This window comes from Panulirus ornatus, chromosome 28 (assembly GCF_036320965.1).
Source record: "Panulirus ornatus isolate Po-2019 chromosome 28, ASM3632096v1, whole genome shotgun sequence".
NCBI lineage: Eukaryota > Metazoa > Arthropoda > Malacostraca > Decapoda > Palinuridae > Panulirus > Panulirus ornatus.
In genome coordinates this window covers 1,901,191-1,923,344 of record NC_092251.1, presented here as the reverse complement: position 1 = coordinate 1,923,344, position 22,154 = coordinate 1,901,191, and the positions used below count along the sequence as shown (strand labels likewise).

The 22,154-nt window shown below is 43.1% G+C and overlaps 1 protein-coding gene across 3 annotated transcripts in view; it reads right to left on the bottom strand.

The window, feature by feature from the left end:
• LOC139757760 (nephrin-like) overlaps positions 1-19,139 on the bottom strand; it is a 400,579-nt gene extending 381,440 nt beyond the window's left edge. For all 3 annotated transcript variants that reach the window (XM_071678535.1, XM_071678538.1, XM_071678537.1), the window contains exon 1: positions 19,097-19,139. In XM_071678535.1, coding sequence (XP_071534636.1) covers positions 19,097-19,124 — 28 coding nt within the window. In that variant the 5' untranslated portion in view covers positions 19,125-19,139. The remainder of the gene's footprint in view (positions 1-19,096) is intronic.
• Positions 19,140-22,154: the final 3,015 nt, after the last annotated feature.

Genomic DNA, 22,154 nt, shown 5'->3' with positions numbered 1-22,154 from the left:
TACACTAACGGGTACGAACAGGTGATCACAAGAGATAGATCTAAATGGATAGATGAAAATATTCTGATTATTTTGAAGGACCTGAACAACTGGTTATAAAACTCAGAGATATGAAAAAACCTGACCCATTGGAATTATATAAAGAAATTATCTGAACAATTGACTCAATCTGAACAGGTTCAATAAACTGACGTGTTTGAATGGACTAAACTGGTGGAACACAATGAACAACTGGGAATAACCTTAACAGCTCTGACTACACTTAACAGCAGTTGCAATTACGTAATTCTTTGATACAAACTAAGAACCGGTGAACAACGAGATGTGGAAAATACAACCATAACATTCAAGACGATCTGAGCAAGATAAAGAAATCAGTTCCAGCAAAAGCCAGAACAGCATCTGCAACGGTATAGAAAAGGATGATAAAGAAACCCAGAGAAACACAGAAAAACTTCAACAACCGGAGTCTATAAAAGAAGTTAGAACTTAGTTACGTTTAGAAAGCTGCAAAAGACAGGGATGAAGGCAGACAGCCATAACCTGAGAGGTATGGAGGAGTCTAGAGCAGGCGGGGGTCAGACAGATGTATCGATCACAACCAGGGGTTAGGAAGCCGCGAATCGCTCACACGCTAACACAGAGAGAGAGAGAGAGCACCAGGCCAGGCTGGAGCGATACAATCTGTAGCGATTGATTGTGAGGCGAGAGAGGGGCGTCCACTTGGGGGCCAGAGGACAAGCGCTGGCCTGACAGGGTACAAATTGTATTTAGATGGTGTCCTCGACAAACACAGAGGGCTCGGTACTGGCAACGATGGCTGTACGTGGCAGGTGTACGTAGTCATGGTGCTGGCAACGATGGCTCTACGTGGCAGGTGTACGCACTCGTGGTGCTGGTAACGATGGCTGTGCGTGGCGGGTGTACGTAGTCATGGTGCTGGTAACGATGGCTGTACGTGGCAGGTGGACGTAGTCATGGTGCTGGCAACAATGGTCGTCCATGACAGTCGTACAAGGCTTTAAGCTAGAACGACAGGTCCACGACGCACGTAGGATTCGGACCCATTCAGGCCGGTGTTGACCCATGGTCAGTAACGCTGGCCACTACACCATGCCCTTGTGTGTGCGTGTATGTGTGTCTGTGTATGTGTGTCAGCATTAATGTGTTTATATGCTTTTGTATGTGTCTGTCTGTATGTATGTATACCGAAAAATAATCCATGGTGCGTACTATATCGAACAATGCTCAACTCTCACAATATAAATAGTAACAATACCATAACAAAATCACTGGACCATTAAATTACACATTACCACACAGGTACAGCTGTTTCCCACCCTCGTCATTGCCTGGCACACCTGTTGAAAATCATTATTCACCACAAACTTTTACATATTTCTATTGCCTGGGTTACAGTTATTCATTTTCCTACTATATATATATAACTCAGTACGACATATATCTTTAATACAACGTTCATATAAATCTTATACATTCGTTCCTGGGAAAGTTATCATTTCTCTATACTATATAAAGGAAGGTCAGAAAGTCTGTCTGTTGTCGTTTTAACGTTTGTCTGGCCTGTGGGATGGTAACCTCCTTCCTTCACCGTGATGAAGCTAGGCTGTCCAGACGGCATCGAACCCACGGAGAGGACTGTGTCTCTCCCTCAATACAATCGTGTGTTATCAAGCCACACCAATACATTTTGAAGGTGATGTTCATATAAGTCTTGCTTGGTCATCAAGCCACCATGTATACATTAGTTGTTCATGTACATATATGTATGTCAGAGTTTGTTTATATGTTTCTGTCTGTCTGTCTTTCTGTATCTACGGTATATTCCCGTCAGTGTGTGTGTAACGATACGGTGAGGAGTGATGCAGTGAGTGTATGATATATGTTAGGTGTCAGCTGTGTGCAAGACGTTCTCAATACCTTTCCTTTATAACTCATCTCGGTAGACTTGGTTCCTGTAATGCGTCATGAATTATGGAGTGATAAAGACATCAAATAATTCACCAATAACGGTCTAGTTACAGGCATGAGAGCTTTCCAGATCATTTTCAGGTTCCTTCTCCTTCTGTTTCACTCTCGTCTTTATGATCTTATTTTTTCCTCCGAATGCTCTTCGTAATCTTCAATTTTTGATCATCTTCTAGCATTCAACTTCCTGTCTAATACACCCTTTTCTTATTCCTTTTTGTGGATTTTCTCCTCTTTGTTGTCTGGGTATAGTTACTACTTCTTCCTTATCTCTCCGTCTCTCTCTTCCTTCTTGCTCATTTACTCCCCTTCTTCTGCTCCAAGGGAAGCTAACGGAGTGGTTCTTAGAAGTGTCGTGACGCTTTTCACTCACTATGGCTTTGACAGAGGGGCCTGTGGCTGCTGGAGACCGGTGGGGGAAACCCTTACGTTCTGTGTTGAGAGGCCTGCATGAGACACTAGTGAGAGAGAGAGAGAGAGAGAGAGAGAGAGAGAGAGAGAGAGAGAGAGAGAGAGAGAGAGAGAGAACAGTGTGAAGCATTGATCAGATCAGAATGAGAGTGAGCCAGGGGAGCTGGAGGATACGAGTGTGATAAACTAGCGTAACAATACAGTAAAAAGGAAAGCTTGAGAAATTTATGTGAGTGAGTTACATGACACAACAGTGTGTAAGTTCGACGTGAGCGACGCGTGATGAAAGCTAGTGTGTTGCAGTGGAGCGAATGATTGAGGTATCAGACTCGCTATTATGATAATTCACTATGACCGACTGGTATAATAGGTCGTTATGGGTGACTGGTGTAAGATACCCTGGCAATAGCCTCTCGTGACTGAGTCTTCCTGCTTGTTAGACAAAACGATTACTGTGCGAGATTCCTGCGAGAGGCCAGTGAAAGAAAACGACATGAGGAGGCGGCAGGAGAGGCCATTGTACAAGGCGAGACTGTCAAGACATACTACATACTACTGACGCATGACAATGTGAAAGACTATGACAAGAGGCAAGTGACAGGAGACTGGTTAGACAAGTGAATGAAAAAAAAAAACAGGCGTAAAAAGGCTGTATGTAGTGTGAAACCTTTCTGAAAGACTCGTAATAGAAGCTGATGATTTCAAAGACTACTGTGATGTTGTCCCTGTGAGACACACGAATGAACGACTGACGTAAAGAACCCATCACAGGAGAAGCTGGTGAGAGAGATACTCTTGTAAGACGTCTGAATGAGAAAGATTCATATTGCCGACTCAGTAAGGGGTCAGTATGAGGTCTGAACGAGAGAGATTAATATTACAGGTTGGTACGCGATCAGTATGACGTCTGATGATGAGGCAGCTGTGGTTGAGATCATGAAAGTGGTATGAAGGTAACGCAAAAGTCGAGTAGATTTTGTGAAAAACACAGTCCGACTGTTGTATCCTCTGCAACACAACCTCCCTAGGACGCCGAGAAGGAAAACTGGTGTTATAAAGGAAAGCTTTCCAGCATCACGAGTGAGGCGGCAAGCAGAGAGAAAGATAAGATACGTATGAAGAGAAGAAGTGGAAGGGAGAGGAGAGAGCAAAGAACACGTGACGCTTCAGCCGTCGGTGTTTGCAATAAAGGAAAGAGCGAGAGTCGTTCTGGCGAGGAACGGGAAGGAGTCTTTCAGAAAAGATATTCTTGGTAATTTTTCTGGCCAGCATTCCCCGCTTCGATCAGGGAGGAACACTGGGTTCTCAAGCCAGAAAAACCAGTACTTAATTCGGGTTGAGACCAGTGCGGGACACAGTGTAGGATTTTCGATATGCCTGGAGTAAAAAGAGATGGGCATTCTCCGTAGGCGAGAAAATGGTTCCATTGTACAAGAAAGAGGCAGCAAGAGCCTCGTCCACGTAGGAGGGTTAAAGTCGCCTCTCTGAAAGACCTTCGGGAGAACTATATTTACAGAAAGACGACCTAGAACAGCAATGCTGCACACATGCAGAAGCCACAGTAATGGTTGCAGCAACAGCGTCATTATTAATGATCATAACTGCTGACCAGTGGCAGCACCAACATTAGCTATCGTGTCAGGAGCACTTGAAGCGCTATCAGCTACAGTATTAAGAACACATGAACCACAGTACCACCAGTGAAAACATCTGTAGCGAAGATATACAAGGTCACTATGAGCCACCATCGGCCTCTGATGAAACACCCAACACCTCAGAGCTCCAACGTCATGTCTACCGGAGGGCGAATACATCAGCCTTCATCAGCACTCGAGGAATCATCGCTACACAACCTCTACCCATTTGTATGGTAGAGTAGGAGGTGTCGGCCGAACACGGGCGATCATCACAGATGGATGACTGCCTCAGATCGCGTAGCAAATATATATATCACGTTTATTGCTGTGTCAGGAAGTTTTGGTGGAAGGTGAGTTGAATGTGTAACATTCCTCAGACTTGTTTATCCCATTTATAAAGACGGCGATTAAATACAAAGTTCAGGACGGATTACATATGTTTTCTTTCTATTTTTTCCCGGGAAATTGATTCCTTTTTTTTTTCTCCCCGTACACGTTTGTTTTACTCCAGCTATGTAAGTCATATACATGTAACTAAAATGTTAGTTTCTAAATACGAAAGAGAATAGGATGGTAAAATGATCAATGCGCAAACTTCGAAGTACTCAATGGCGAACGCTAGGCTCGCCAGTTTCACCGTTTGTAAAACGTGAATGATTTTTTTCTTTTCACTCAGGCGTTGCTCGTCTGTGAGTTGAATGCTTTATGTTTCTACTCCAGTTTAACTTGACAAAGTTCTATGTAAAGAAATCATCGGTGGAACTTCGAATTTTTGAAGAAGACATCAACAATGTGGAATGCGGGGACCTGTGACAGCGCGGTGCTTTGCCCAGATGCCTCGCATGCACGTTTCTTTCCATTGTCATTTCCTATCTGCTTCGATCTCTCATCGTGAACCATCTCCACCCACACACAGCCTCTTCAGTGTCCTTGTCCTTTACTATCCTCTCTCCGTCTGACTAGTGAGTGAGGAGAAGCCTCCTGCTTTATGACCCTATCTCCATCTATCTTGATTAAGGTCCTGAGTCATTATGATTGTCCAGCAGATAACCTCATCATAGATCATCAAAACCTCTGTCACTTGATCTTCCCAGTTATTTCTACTTGCATCTCCCTCTCATACTGGATACCTTTTACCCTTATAAGATCTTCCTTTTTGCCTTCTTTCTAAGCTTCTCCACTCTCACCACACCCTGACTTTCTTAGTCACTCCCTTATCCCCCTACAGACTCTTTTCCTCTTCTAGCCTTTCCATCTCTCTAAAGTCCACCTTACCCCACCATCTCGTTCCTCCCTTACCTCCTGCCTCACGTCCCCGTTACATCCATGTGTCCCTCGACTTTACACCTTCCTCCTTCACAAGTTTCCTCACCCACTTCAGAGCCCTTCACTATCTATCGTTCCGGGGTGCGCTGGGCGGGACTGCATAGCTTCAATGATCATACAGTCTTGGAGTGTCTTTTAGGAAGACGTTAAGATCAAATCTGGCAGCAGTATTAAAGTGATTTGTGTGGTTGTGCCAAGATCTTACTTTTACAGCTTTGCAGGACCGTTAAAAGAACATTTCCCTGGCAGTTATCTGATTTATTTCTATACCTAAAACGAGAGCGATAGATATGACCTCCTCCTTCTAACGACGGATCCGGGAACGGTTGTCTTTCCCGAGAGAAAGGTTCTATCAATTAACCACTGAGATTGACTGATTATGATCGAGTAGTGACGCAGCTGAAAGAAGATCAATTGTGTGGTGATAGCGACGTCTTCTATGTTTACCACGAATGTCAGAGGTGAAGAGGATGACTCTCTAAGACAAATAGGCATTTTCTATAACTCGTTTGCTTTATGCTTGATTCGTCGTTCCTCCCACCGAAAGACGACAAATGTCGCCCCTTCACCTTCCACGACAACACAACGAACGGTGTTGCTCCAACTGGATGGGCCACAATGGCTCACTTTCCTCATCCGTGTGGGTTATTGTTGCAAAGGTGAAATGGAAAGGGAAGCGAGGAAGGGAAAGTTAGTCAGGTAGGAGTGAGTCTGTCTCCGGCGACCGAACGGATGGAAATAGCAATTTAGTTTTTTGTTATCATCTGTTAGCGAAACAATTTGTTTTTGAAGTTGTTTGCTACATTTTCAGTTGATTTTAACGATTGCCCAATCACTTATACAATGAAAAGTAAGTCCAGACATTGACATTCGACAAGCAGTGAATATTTTCCAATCAAAATCTTATAACAAGTCATCAAGTGGTGCATTGAGTCCCGCACACCAGACAAGACTTGCATGTGGCTGTTTGTTAACGAGGGGATGTGAGTTTCTCTTGTATCGTCGCTTCACAACAACGCACATTCATGGTTCATAGATTGCCCTAAATGGCAGAGAAAAAAAACGCCTTTGTTTTAATACAACATTCGGCAAGGCCATATCAAAAAATGAAGTGGAGAGAGAGAGAGAGAGAGAGAGAGAGAGAGAGAGAGAGAGAGAGAGAGAGAGAGAGAGAGAGAGAGAGAGTCATCACAAATTCATGAAATAAAGTCATAATTACAGCCAGTGAAACCAAATGTTAAGAACTATATTGTACCCTGATAGTACCACCACATGTATCCTGGAGAATTTTCTGTGAGGTAAAGTTATGAATCATCTTGACAACCAAACATCATGTGCATGAATGCATGAGAGACATTTATCAATAATATCTACGACTGTTATCAACTCTGCGCTTCTACTGGATCTTTGCCTCGTCACTAACAATGTACTTCCTACGCCATTCGGAGTCTCATTCTCCGCCACTGTGAACGCTACCCAGCGTCACTGTACTTTCTAATCCATTATCATTATTGTGACATCATCACTGTCACTATCATTGCAGTCAGAATGCAAATGATTACAAAGCATTGCAATAGGAAGTCAGATAGCAACAGACCACTGGTTCCTAACGAGGCTCTTTGTGATAGCGCAAGAGACCAGATGCGCGTAGTGCAGTAAGAGTAGAAAGTGTGTGTGTGTGTGTGTGTGTGTGTGTGTGGTGTGTGTGTAGTTTAGCATATATCCATACACAACTCGCACGTATATGTATGTGTGTACATGAATATGTGTATCAATCATGTTCATACGTCTCTAGTTATTGCCCAGCCACCCCGACAAAATGCTCCTGAATCCTTCAAAGTCGGCGACGACCACATTAATGCACCTGGATGGTGACCAGGTCTCCGGCGCTGAGACGGAGACTCACAAAGTTTTAGAACAGAGTAAAAGTTGCGACATTTGACTCGGGTGAGTCCATATCCCCAGTGAGCAAGCTTGTACGGCTGGCAACACTTCATTTGAGTTGGTCACAAGTATAGAGATATGATTAAAGGTGAGCTTGAAGGTATAAGACGGGAATACTAGGGGTGTGTTGCTCACCTATACTGCCTACCACATACCCTCAAGCCAACCTAGTGATGTAGATACTCGCAGATACTGCCAACTAGATATAGATACACTCACAGATACTGCCAACTAGATATAGATACACTCACAGATACTGCCTACTAGATATACACTCAGAAGCTACCATTATCGCCCTCATTGATAAACTTCCATCGTTATTACGACCTTCGACTCCAATTATCTATCATGCTCACCATCACCACCATGCTCACCATCACCACCATGCTCACCATCACCACCATGCTCACCATCACCACCATGCTCACCATCACCACCATGCTCACCATCACCACCATGCTCACCATCACCACCATGATCACCATCACCACCATGATCACCATCACCAGCATGATCACCATCACCACCATGATCACCATCACCACCATGATCACCATCACCACCATGATCACCATCACCACCATGATCACCATCACCACCATGATCACCATCACCACCATGCTCACCATCACCACCATGCTCACCATCACCACCATGATCACCATCACCACCATGATCACCATCACCAGCATGATCACCATCACCACCATGATCACCATCACCACCATGATCACCATCACCACCATGCTCACCATCACCACCATGCTCACCATCACCACCATGCTCACCATCACCACCATGATCACCATCACCACCATGATCACCATCACCAGCATGATCACCATCACCACCATGCTCACCATCACCACCATGATCACCATCACCACCATGCTCACCATCACCACCATGATCACCATCACCACCATGATCACCATCACCACCATGCTCACCATCACCACCATGATCACCATCACCACCATGATCACCATCACCACCATGATCACCATCACCACCATGATCACCATCACCAGCATGATCACCATCACCACCATGATCACCATCACCACCATGATCACCATCACCAGCATGATCACCATCACCAGCATGATCACCACATGGGAATCCCGTCACCATCATGATGGTGTCATCACCGTTGCCACGATGCTTCCCTAATACCAACACGACCAACCACAACTCATCTACACTACCGTTGCTAATTACCGGTTTGCAGTCATTATCAGCATCATTACCAGCGGGGGAATGCGGTCGTCATTTCCAAGAGCATATGACTGTGTCATGTCGATACCCTGATTCAGCACGAGTGACATGAGTATATTGACACCACGAGGTACTTTTGTCACCAACACCCCAGCCAATATCATTATCAACACCACCAGCATCAACGCTGGCATCACCAGTATCAACTGACTCCAGGTGAAGTGTGTGTGTGTGTGTGTGTGTGTGTGTGTGTGTGTGGGGAGGGGGGGGGGGAGGGGGGCATTACTGGCGCTTGTGGTCACAGATATGAAGAGAGAAAGAGTTAACTGCGAGAAAAGGAAGACGTAAGGGAGTTGTCTGTGATGGAAATGAAGGGAGGGATTTGCTGGTGAGGGAAATATAAAAAGGGAGGGGAGTATAGAGAGGGAGGAAGCTGGAGCAAAGGGAAAGTTATAGAGAGGGAGTTGTCAGTGAGGGAACAACAGAGGCAGTGGGATACACCAACGTAGGAATAAAAGATGCCAATAAGGAGGGAGGATGGGAGTTGCTGGACGGGGCATTAGAAATACACAGGAGCACTTAGGAACGAGGGAGTATTAATGATGATGATGCTTCACTTTTGACGTCTCATTCGTTTCAGAGGCTCCAAGGTCGTCGTCCTGTAACTCATGTATGAAGATACAGCTAGATATCTTTATCATCCTCTTGGTAACCTTGAAAATCCTAAATACATAAACTTTCAAACCAACGTTATGAAATTAGATATGAAAATCTATGAACTAAATTCTGTAACATTATATAGATATTTCCATACTGAATTCAGGATGTATATCCAAACTAATCTTTAAGAATATATATATATATATATATATATATGCAAATATTGCTGAACTAATCTCAGGAACTCAGAAGTAGATAGCCCTAAATTGTTATGTTCTTGAATACAATTATTCCTAAACTTTAATGTAAGATTATTTATGAAATTACCAAATCTGTCAGAGTTAGTAAAGATAATGGACTGTCATGACCGACAAAACGAAAAATGTTTTCAAAGAAATGACGAAAGAAAACCTTTCCCCTCAGTGGTAAACACTGTACATGAGAGGAGGAGCCAGTCACACAGCCCCGCCCAGGGCGTCTTCCTCCTCCTCCTTCTGTCAGTTCGATGCGACACAGGGGAACCATCCTTCACCCTCTTAGACCCCTCAGACGAGGCGACCACTCAGACAAATCCTTGAGACATTCTCGAAAGTTAAATTACCACACAGGAACCGTAAGAAGCTTATTGGCGCACCTCAGGAGGGGTAAATAAACACCCAGAATGGTTACTTCTTCCCAGAGCGACAAGTAACAACTGTAGATGGATTCTTGTTTATCCCTATATTAGCGTACATAAAACCCTGGGAGGTAGGAGCAGGGCCGGCAGTGGACCCTCCTAAATAAGATATTGGCATGGTATCGGTGGCAATATTGGGTTGGGGCGGGCTTATGTGAGGCTATAGCAGCGACGAAGCAAACCCTCTTGGGAGGCTGACGACTGGCCTTATGGTGAGGCTGGAGTGATGGTGAGGTAGTGATGGAGTAGTGGAATGGTGCACAGGTCTTGCTGTAGTAGTAGTTGAAGTAGTAATAGTCAGTAGTAGTCATTGTAGTAGTAGTAGTAGTGGTAGCAGTAGTAGTAGCAACAGCAGTAATTACAGTATTATATAAAAACTATCAACATACACAGCTGGATCTTGAACGGAAGTGACGGACTTCATCACATATGGGCGGGCGAACTCAAGACTAACAGAGTGGCACTCTATGCTTGTAGCCTGCAGAGGCAGCATTAGCAATGACGCTTGCAACAGGACTGTCAGCTTCAATGTTCTCAAGACCTCCTTCAAAAGGATGACCCACGACAGACCGAGGGTGTCTTATCGCTGTCGGTGAGTTTCTCATGGAACGAGAGAGAGAGAGAATGTGAACAACACAGACGGCAGGACGGACGGACGGACAAAGGAGGTCTTGGAAACTATCGCCTTCAACACTGTAGACCACCCGAGAGTGACCGACGACGACACAAGAGTGTCTCATCACCAGCAGCGAGCCTGCCAGGGACTGAGGCACAATAGCTGTGAACGACGCGGAGGTCTTGGGAGAATGTGCTGTTTGGATTCCTCTGACGCGTCTTGCCAAATAGGAAATTAAATCACTGATTCCAGGCAGGATTTTCGGACTTGGTGTAAATTCTAACTTTGAGAGAATTTGTTTTGGTCCTCAGATTTCATTTTCTATTTTCATTTTAGACGAATATCTTTTGTACAGCTTCAGGATCTTTCTTAAAATTCCTTGTCATATGAATCACCTTTTACCATAATCATTAACTGTCATTGTTGTGTAAAGGAAAAAGAAAAAGAACCAAAACATAAGGACCTTCCTCCTCTGGTATAATAAACATCTATGTTCTTTCCATTTAGAGTGAATTCATGTCAACATGATTGTGACTTAGCTCCTCTAATGACCATTGCTATAAAACTACAAAAAAGAATTGTCTCAATAATTCAGTTTTACAAAAATTTCTTAACTACATTACTTTTCAGTCTACAGAATAAAATTTAATCCGAATAAATAAAGTTTGCTTTGATCTGTATACAGATATAAACTGAGAGATCTATATACATATAATGGTTTCAAAACAATTTTTATTTCATACTTGTTTGCTAGGTCCTGACTGCAGCCATCAAAGTGTTCCGACACATCTGTGTTTAGTCCCAAACAATCCAAAAGTTTGGCACATCTGCAGTTAGTTGGTCTCATCATCAATAGTCTCATACTATTCATTATTATTTCTTTCATCCATTATTTTCTATTCCAGGCAAATATCATGGATTACCCATATGTTCCAATGGTGCTCGAATCCTCTCACTGAGGCTTCTGAAAATCAATCACCTCTCCCCCGCTCCACCAAGACTCCCACACTCCCTGTATCTCCTCCTCCTCCTCCTCCTCCCCTCATGAGCGACAGGGAAAAAGTGATCTCGTATGGGTCATGGGTGGTAACTGCTACTCTCACGTCCACATATTGTCGTCTTACCGGAAGAAAAAGGAGGTAAGGGCTGCATTGTTCTGATGGGTAAGTGCTTCAGTGCCTGAAATAATGATTAGTTCCTCTTCTCAAGGGGGACTGACAATGTTAACTAACAAAGGAGTCTTCGCTGAGGGTTGAAACCAAATATAATTACCATTTAGAACGTCTTCTGCGTGGCTTATTTGCGGGCTACAATGGGTGTAAAGGTCAACATCTTATACCAGTACAAACAAGTCTTTGTGATGCACTAATATGTAAGCTGTCGAAATTATTTGGTAACACATTCCTCCATATGGCGACTGTATATTGTTAAACCGCAACACAAGTGAATGCTTTGTAAGTCCTTATGTTTTAGAGCACAACACGAACAGAAGCTCGTGAAGGTATCTCACCTGATGTATCGTTCTTTCCGTCAGTTCACTTATTGAAAACACGAGATCCCTGTACTTCCATGCATGTGAGAAAACCGAGGCATAGATAGATAAGAAGAAAACAGGAAACGGTTAAGATAGCATAGAAAAAAAAGCTGTGAGGAAACTTTATAAATGTAGGAGGAATTCAACAGAAGGCTGTTCGGGTAAAGTTCACTGGAACGACTGGGCTGGAAAGGTCAAGTCTTTCATCCAGTGTGATCCAGACTTGATAAGAAACCTTCGTTGAGTTTGATCCAACCTGACCAGATGCTTTCGTTCCCTGAGATCCAAACCCGACACGAGGTATTCATCCAGTTAAATCTAAACCTAGCGACGAGTTTTCGTCCAGTGATAAATAGATTTAGTAAGAGGGTATCGTCTGATGAATTCCATATCTGACAATGGGTTTTCGTCCAGTTAGATCCACCAAAGCTGACAAGAGGCGTGTGTCCAGTCAGATCCACACTTGCTTGACATAGGTCTTTTGTCGTGTTCTATCGACTTTCGTCCTCCAAGAACTTTCCAACTGACAAGAGACATTCGTCCAGTGGGATCTAGCAAACCTCACCAAGGTTTTTCGTCCATTCATACCAAGACGTGACGAGAATTTCCCCCCCCAGTAATACCCTAACTACACAAACAGCTTCCGTGAGCAGAAAACCTCGTCGGTCTGAAAGACTGGGCCTCAAATTCACAAAGTAAAACTTCGCCATTCCTTATTTAGCTCCCTGATTGGCCGGTGAACGAGGGAGATCAGACTAATAGGTAAACCTGGTGTGTTTTTATCCCCTAATTCGTGATTAAGTGACTTTCTGTTGCGCCATCTCGAAACATATTAGGATTTTGCTTCGTCGTAGAAAATTAGTTTCTGTCCCTTGCATCGTAGCCAGGATGAGGCCTGCTGGCTGATCAGCCACTGAGATAGCTTTATTTCCTCAGTGATACATCAAATCTTTGTTTATCATCATCCTGGGACCAAATTTTAGTCACTATATTTGAGAGACATTTGACGTCATAGGATCTGTCGGTCTGAAGGTAAATAGATATCAAACCCAACTATCATGTTGGCAAGACATACTGAAGGAAATGATCAATAAAAAACAAGACTACATGAGTCATGACACTTAAGGTTTCAAGTAGGAGTCAACACTCTGCATCGTGTTAGCGAAACTTTGGTTCATCGGTGATAATGAGTCATTCACTCACTAAATCCTTTGAAAACTCACGATTTACTCCCCTTTAAAGGTGCTACTCGTCGATCTTTTGCGACTGAAAGTATGAAAATGATTCATTATCTTAAAAAGTTCGTGAACCCATCTGTATACTCATTAATCACCACCAGCTTCAACCAATAATCATAATTCTCCTATTTTCACAAAGCCATTACTCTCAAATTACTCGTTTCGCAAAGTAAACACACTGCTGAGGCTTCCGTGTTGCTAATCATTTATATACGTTTTTTAGACATGAATGTAATTACCCGTAGGAACCTATCAAGGTGATTAGAGGGTAATTGTATGTAAGACGAAAGGGGCAACTAGCATCAAAAGGTCATCTTGTTTGGTCTCGCTAATTACCCTTTTGACGTGACGTTTCAGAGTTGAGGCCTCGGGCTTTTGCGGTCGAGCTGTTGTGAAGTCGTGCTTCTGTGGCTTTGGTGGCTGTTGCTGTCCTCGGCTTTTGTTGCCTTGGGTCTGTTTTGGTGCTGGGCTGTTGTGGTGTCTTGCTTTTATGGCCTTGAGGGGCTTTTTTTTTCATCAATTTGACCTTTTTCAGACTATCATCGTGTACGATAGTGTGGGAAAGCTAAGGTATCATCATGGTCTTCCCTAAACAGCAACGGACGGACCAAAAACATCAAGAACGCCACTCACAGGGCCGACATTGCAGTTGTGACGAACGCAACAAAAGTATAACGACACAGATATAGCAGCAGTAGCAGGACCCGCAGTGACATACACAACAAAAACAGAACGAGGCAGGTAATAACAGCAGCAGCAGCAAGAAAGGCGACTACGCAGCGCTGACCATGAGATCCATCAAGGAACAGACTCAACAAGACAGAGCGTCAAGGTAACGAGACCACGAAGGTACAGTCGACCTCCCTCCCTCATTCAACTCCTTCATTCTCTCTCTCTCTCTCTCTCTCTCTCTCTCTCTCTCTCTCTCTCTCTCTCTCTCTCTCTCTCTCTCATCTTCTATTCCATATATTCCTTTCTTCTTCTCATACGCTTTTCTTTGCTACCGTATCTCCCCTTAACAGTTCTCCTCTGTGCTTCCCTAAAATCTTCTACTCTCCCTCTTCTTTTGCCCCAGTATCTCCTCCTCCTCTTCCTCCTCTTACTCCTTCCACATCTCCTGCTCCTCCTCCTCCTCTTCTTCCTCCTTCCCGAGAATGTGGGGAAGGCGACGGAATGTTCAATAACGAGATACTCATGAGAACGCCAAAGATATTGGTCCCGTGTGTGGGGGATGCTGGCGACGGGGCTGACGGTGCCACAGAAGGTGGTGATGCACAGCGACTCTGTGCCTCCCTCCCTTTCCCCTGACAGAATCCTGATATCCATTTCTTGCTCTGCCCTGAGTGCCGTCATGCACCGTTCTGGCCCCATTGCCCAATCATGCGGCCCCAAGCCCCTTGATCCACTCCCAGGTCCCTAACCCCGTGCCCCACGACGGCCCCGTCCTCATGTTCTGCCCCATTCGTCCCGCCCCGACCCCCTCGTTGCCCCCCCTCGCCCTGGCCCCGACCCTGTGTGGGTGGTGGCAATGTAATTGGTTACGCCACACCTGATATCAATTAAATTTTGATGGTGTCAGCTGGCGTGGAGTGAGGTGCCATTTTTCCCTCTTGTTTAGGGGAGAGTTGGGGTGGAGAATTGGGGGGGAAGTTGGATCGAAGGGCAGAGGTGGGAAATAGGAGAGCTGAAGTTGGGCTTGGGAGGAATGGGGTCGGGAAATGCAGGTCTGTTTGGTGGGTAATTGGAAGGTTGTAGAGGGCACTTGGATGGCTGGGGTGGGCAACTAGAGGGATGGTGCGAAGGGAAGGACCAAGTTGTCAAATAGTGTACTTAGGTGGAGGAGGGTCGAGCTGTCTCGTGGAACATGTGAATGGGGTGGGGCAACGTACATATGGGGAAGTGGAATGTGTTCATGTAATGGAACGAACATACGATTGCGGTGGGGAACATACGAAAAAGATGTTGGAGACTTATACCTGGAGTTAGAGGCATACGAATGTATTGGTGGACGTCTAGAAGTGTCGAGTGAACACGAATGGGGTTGTGGACAACATCTGACCTCACAACTGTTCATCTAACCCTTGACCTCCCTCAGCAATTAGTTGGTACAGGCAATCACCTGCCTGAGGAATTGTCTTACCGTCATTCATAAAGCTCAAACATTGTTTGGGAATTACCATCTTGTTCCATGAATCAAGCTAAAGACCACACATTGCTTACATAGAAGTGTGTATTTTACTCCCGTATTTGTGGACATTTTCAAAACTCATTTGTTTTATTCTTTGCATATCTGTTCTCAGTCGACTATCATTGCCATCTGATTTGCTCAGAGAGTTGTAAGATGAATGTTATGAAAGATGTTATCTTAACACCATGGTTGTATTCCTCTTATTGTTATCATTATCATTATCATTATTGTTGTTGCTTTTTATCATTATTGTCATTATTATTGAAAATTAGCGTTATTGTCATCTTTATTATCATTATTATGATTATTATTATCATTAATATTGATGATCATTATCATCATCTTTATTGTTATTTACAAAATAACACAACGCAATTAAATGAGAGAACATGGAGAGAGGAAAAAATATGAGAGATCTCTATGAACGAAAAACGATGAACAAAGACTTGTGGGACGAGGGTGAAGTTCATTCAAGTCTTTACAAAAGAAAAAACAAGGAAATGAGATTAATGAGAAAGCCTTTAAGTGAGCTATGATTATGAAATTAGAGAACCATTAAGTAAGATTGATGAGATAAGGGTAAAACAAAGTTATGAGACTACGTTAATGCAAGTTTTTAAATCCGTACTTGGTGCACGCTGGATGGATGATGACAAGTGGACTGTAATGTTAAAAACCATCTTTTATCTGACGGGTGAATGACCTAGCCTGAGTCTTACTCCAGGGTAGGAAAACGTAAGGAAAGAGAACGTGAAAACCTTATGATTGTCTTTGAAGATACTGATGCACGAAATAAGACAAGCTCTCATGAGCTGTTTATGTACGTCCTCACCACATAGTCTTGAGCCCCGTGGCTCGAGTCTGGCTGCTGTTTCCTATAGTTTCTAAATGGAGACCGTCCACACGAGGATTGACTGTTATGATAATCTCCCTCTTCAGTCTTTCCCTCTGTGTATAACCTCTCTACTCTGATAATCAGGTGTACATACACCAAAGGAGCTCTGGGTAGAGGGGCATGCATTGTCCATGCCATGTCTCTCTGTAAAGAAAACTGTGTGTGTATATATATATATATATATATATATATATATATATATATATATATATATATATATATATATATATATATATATATATCTTTCTTTCTTTCTTTTAAACTATTCGCCATTTCCCGCGTTAGCGAGGTAGCGTTAAGAACAGAGGACTGGGCCTTTTTTGGAATATCCTCACCTGGCCCCCTCTGTTCCTTCTTTTGGAAAATGAATATATATATATATATATATATATATATATATATATATATGAACCTTGTAACGTAATTAACGGTGATGTACTTCTGATAAATCTATGAAATCTGTTGTAGAAAAGAGTTTTTGAAGCATTAAATGCAACATTTTTAATAACCTACTGCAAAATACAGTTTGCCTACGACTGTCAACGATATATATATATATATATATATATATATATATATATATATATATATATATATATATATATATAAATATATATACATATATTTCCTACGGCACAACATTGGGAAAATCTTATCAGTATTTCTAGGTAAGTTATCCATGTTTTTTCAACGTGAGTTATTTCTTTTAGGTGATGAGAACCCATTGTAATTAGACTTACATAATGACAAATGATTAATCATAAAAAGGTATTTAGTATAAATGAGAATCTGTCGAAAGCTTAGAGCACATCATTCTCATTATTATCTCCAGTATCTAAGATACTTTATTCCTTAAAGCATCAAAATTGGTGAATAAGACACTGATGTTTAGTACTGGGTGTGGAGGGATGTTCAAACTTCCTTCTTGCTATCTCGTCAACGAAGAGAAAAAGAGGGAGAGAAAAATGAACTGAGATTGTGTTCTTTTGGTAAATCCAATAAAGATTTTTTGAGAAACTTCTTCAAATGTGGTCCTGCCATGCATTCTAATGACTTGATTAATATTCATATTTCTCTAATGATGTTCTACATCTTCAATCTTATGGCCTCTGGTTATGAATATTCGCCTTTTTTATAATTTCCAGGAGTAGTGGAGGAATTTCTCATCTTTAATGATATTAGAAGATGGAAAAGTATGAATGAGTATATATATATATATATATATATATATATATATATATATATATATATATATATATATATATATATACTCTGCACATCCCTTTTCATTTTTGCAATACCAGAAGGGGTGACAAAAATGCCTCTCCAAAAATGCAAAATTCTCTCATGTGACACACGCAGTCGACTGTGTAATTACGTTATTTACTGGGAAATATGAATACATATCGTCATAAACCCGTGAAATGTACGAACACGAATTGCTCTCTGTCAGTATACATTCGTGTCCTCATACGAATACGAATAAACGAATTTGAATACACGAATGAATCTGATACCCTCTGCAGGATTTCATGAATAAGAATTATAATTATGCTGTGTAGCACTTCACTGATACAACGTGATGCTCTATAGGTCTCCACTATCACAATGTAATGTTCTGAAACTGTTCATGATACAACGTAATGTTCTTTAGCTGTTCACTGATAAAACGTAATGTTCTGAAACTGTTCACTGATACAACGTGATGTTCTGTAACTGTTCATGATACAACGTAATGTTCTTTAGCTGTTCACTGATAAAACGTAATGTTCTGTAACTGTTCACTAATACAACGTGGTTTTCTGTAACTGTTCACTGATACAAGGTGATGTTCTGTAACTATTCATGATACAACGTAATGTTCTTTAGCTGTTCACTGATAAAACGTAATGTTCTGTAACTGTTCACTAATAGAACGTAATGTTCTGAAACTGTTCATGATACAACGTAATGTTCTTTAGCTGTTCACTGATAAAGCGTAAAGTCCTTAAGCTGTTCACTAATAGAACGTAATGTTCTGTAACTGTTCACTGATACACTTCACAGTATTTCCAATGTCATCATTAACAGGTAAACACGTTTCACTACAAAATACACTTTCGCTATTCTTTACTATGATCTTCACTCATCCTGTCATACTATTCACGATGATACTTGGGTTATCTACATATTACACTATGAAGGAGAGAATAAGATAGTTGATCACAAAAGATTTAAGGTCATATCCACCAAGCTAAAGGTCACATGAACAGATTGTAAATAAATCAAAATCTGAAAATCCTGACTGTGGAAGGTCATGCATGTAACCTTCGTCTGTATGTCATCAATAAATAAGGTCAAAAGTCACCTCTCTGTGACCTTTCTTCCCAGGTCATGACCTGACCTGACCTGACCTGACTTGAACCTGAGGTTAAGTCAGTGTCGGGAATCAGTGTTTCCACACCTGTGTGTGTGTGTGTGTGTGTGTGTGTGTGTGTGTGTGTGTGTGTGTTCCTTACTCACCTACTTGCCCTAATCACCTCCCTCACCCCACCTACTTACCTGTCGTAACTCACCTCCCTACCTTACTCACCAGCTTCGTAACTCACCTACGTACCTATGATTCACCTACCTACCCATCTAGACTCACCCAACCTAACCTAACCAACTCTCTGACTCACCAACTGTGTGACACAGCTGTCATCTCTTCTGTAAACTAATATAGAAAAATAGCGTAAGGTAAATAGCTCAGTAAACCTCAAAAACAACCAATTACCATACTCACATTGGCTGCCGTGTGTGACGTGCTTCATGACAAGGCGGACGGTTGACGGCCTTCACACCAAGTGTTAGCTAAACAGAACTACACTTTAGGAAGATAAACCACGTGTCATCCAGACTACGTATCAGTCATGCAGACCACGTGCCGGCTTGATGAAGCACGTGCACTCTGTCAATCTACGTAGGACGCCGGTGAGGAAGTTATGTGTCAGGTCTCACACAATACACACGTCTGTGTCTTCGTAATACATTTCAAGCACTGAATATCCTTCGTTACCACCTTGCGTCCCGCACACACACAACCACACACACGCTCACTTCACTGCTAGCTGGTCAACTGACTAGGGTTCGCCACTCAACAGTGGAAGAAAGCACACCGGCGCGAATAACAATCGTTTCGATAGTTATCAGTCGTTTGGAGCGGTAAAATGATCGTTCCGAGTAGTTTACCTCCTCCGCGTTATGTATTCTAAACATTTACATTATTCTAGTGTTCGTCAGTATAGAGGAAAATTCTGAATGTGATACAAAACGTGATATGGAAGAAAAAAAACAAGTATTAACACGGTGAGACGTTATCGTAAACAACATGAAGGGTGTAAGACGGAGGAATATTATATGATATGACCTCGTAACCCCTGTGTGTGTGTGCGTGTGTGTGTGTGTGTGTGTGGGACAGAGAGAGAGAGACAGAGAGAGAATAACAAACGACGTAGTGTAGTCTCGCCAGCCTGGTATGCTGTACGTACGAACGCACCGGTCACAGTCGTGGCCACAGAACAAAAACAAATAGTTTTCTACAAGATTAAATACAATGAGCGACCAACCACTCTACTGACGAGACGCGCTCTCTTTAACTTCTTGAGCTCGACGGTACGATCCCTGAGCACGACGGTACGATCCCTGAGCACGACGGTACGATCTCTGAGCACGACGGTACGATCCCTGAGCACGACGGTACGATCCCTGCGCACGACGGTACGATCCCTGAGCACGACGGTACGATCACTGAGCACGACGGTACGATCCCTGCGCACGACGGTACGATCCCTGAGCACGACAGTACGATCTCTGAGCACGACGGTACGATCTCTGAGCACGACGGTACGATCCCTGAGCACGAATTTGTAATCCTGTCACTGTTGTCGTTTACAATAATACAGTCGACAAATAATTCAGTTTACTTTTACACTGATCACATGGAGTTGAGCAACAGTGAATTTCATATATTCACAAATCGGAAGCCACGGTCTCGCTCTGAAACAGATGAGTGTATTTTGTACGAGATCTTCTCTCCTCTACTGTGTGTGGCAAGAATAGTAGATCAGGTGGTTATTTATGACTCGTGTGAAAAATAAAATACACGTTACTTCTCCTCCTTTTTGGTTTTTGTATGAAATGTACAAAGGATTCCAACGCCTTCATCATTCTTTCTCTTTGTGTTACTGTGTTATGCCTCGGTTACTGGTGGCCTCCCAACCACCCGTCCTTCTTAGGCTTAACGAGAACAAAAGCTCTGTGCGGTGTGTTCTCTTGTTCTGCCGAGCTAAGTGCCAGTACGAAGCAACAATGAGAATATTTTTCTACCTTCGGTGTGTAGGGCGATAATCTAGCTAACACGTGTGGAGAGAGAGAGAGAGAGAGAGAGACCCACTCAACCTATCGATAGTGAGGGGTAGCAAAACATCATAGACTGAGTGTTCTTAGTCTAATACCTTCATTTGTATCATTAGTGCAGTGTTTCTGATTTACAAATGGAGGATTAAGTGCATCATCGTATTTCCTGGCTGGTTGTGTGTTGCCTGCCTCCATGATTGTGTTCCTTCCTGAAGTTTTTACCGGCGGACCTGCCTGCTTGTGTGCTTGCATGCCTCTCAGCAGCGACCTAACTCCCGCTTGTGTACCTGCCTGCATTTCCACTCTTACATCTTCCTAATTGCCTTTCCCTTCCTCTCTCTCTCTCTCTCTCTCTCTCTCTCTCTCTCTCTCTCTCTCTCTCTCTCTCTCTCTCTCTCTCTCTCTCTCTCTACCCCCGACGTGTGAACCATATACCTGCCCCGGGTGGCGACGCGGCTGTGTGGTAATGGCCGCCTCTTACCTTACACTCGGGACGATTTTCCCATAATTATCCGTTTCCTTTGGGAGTCTTCGCATCCTGTGGCTGAGATCCTGACGCTACCACCACTGGAACCTCCCCCCACCCCCCCCCCAGCCACCACCACTACTACTACCACTTCCACCACCACTGTCATCAACACCACAACCACTGCCACTACCACAAACAACAGCACAAAAGCCACCATCACCTTCCCCCTACCACCACTACCACCATCACCTTCCCCCTACCACCATTACCACCATCACCGTCCCCCTACCACCATTACCACCATCACACGCAAGATCTTCGTCCATCTCCCCTTAATAAGTCCCAAATTTTATGGCTCTCAATGACTTAATTGCCTCATGTAAATAATATATTTTCCCAAGGAGATGGGATGAACCCCATAGTGTTTACCCATCCTGAAGACCAAACCCTCGCTATCATTACATGCTAATTACCTTTTAATTCTTAATCTTATTTGTACCATTTATCATCACGTCGCGGTCTCAGACTCCACGTACAAGACAACGCTGTACCAAAATCAGTTTCGTTAAAGTTGTGCTGGACCGACCCTTGTGTTGACCAACCTCTCTCCTGTAGTAAGGTGTGGTTCTTCTGCTTCCTCCTCCGCCACCACAGCTCCTCTTCCCACAATTCTTTCTTTCGTGATTTTTTTATTTTTGTTCTCAGCTTCAGTGTTTCTCACGACGTCTGTCTTTTTTAGATATAAATTCAACTTGTTTCTCCATGCTTTTCTTCCTTTATCTTATCGTCTGTTATGGTGGGATGAAACATCTTTATTTTTTTAATATAACTTTGATGTTCCATAATCTCTCGTGGTTCTCCACTCATAGCTCATTACTCCCGCATCATCTTCCTCCTGCATCTCCTCCTCCTCCTCCTCTTCCTCCTCCTCCTCCTCCTCCAGTTATATCATACCTCTTCATATCCTCTTCCTCTT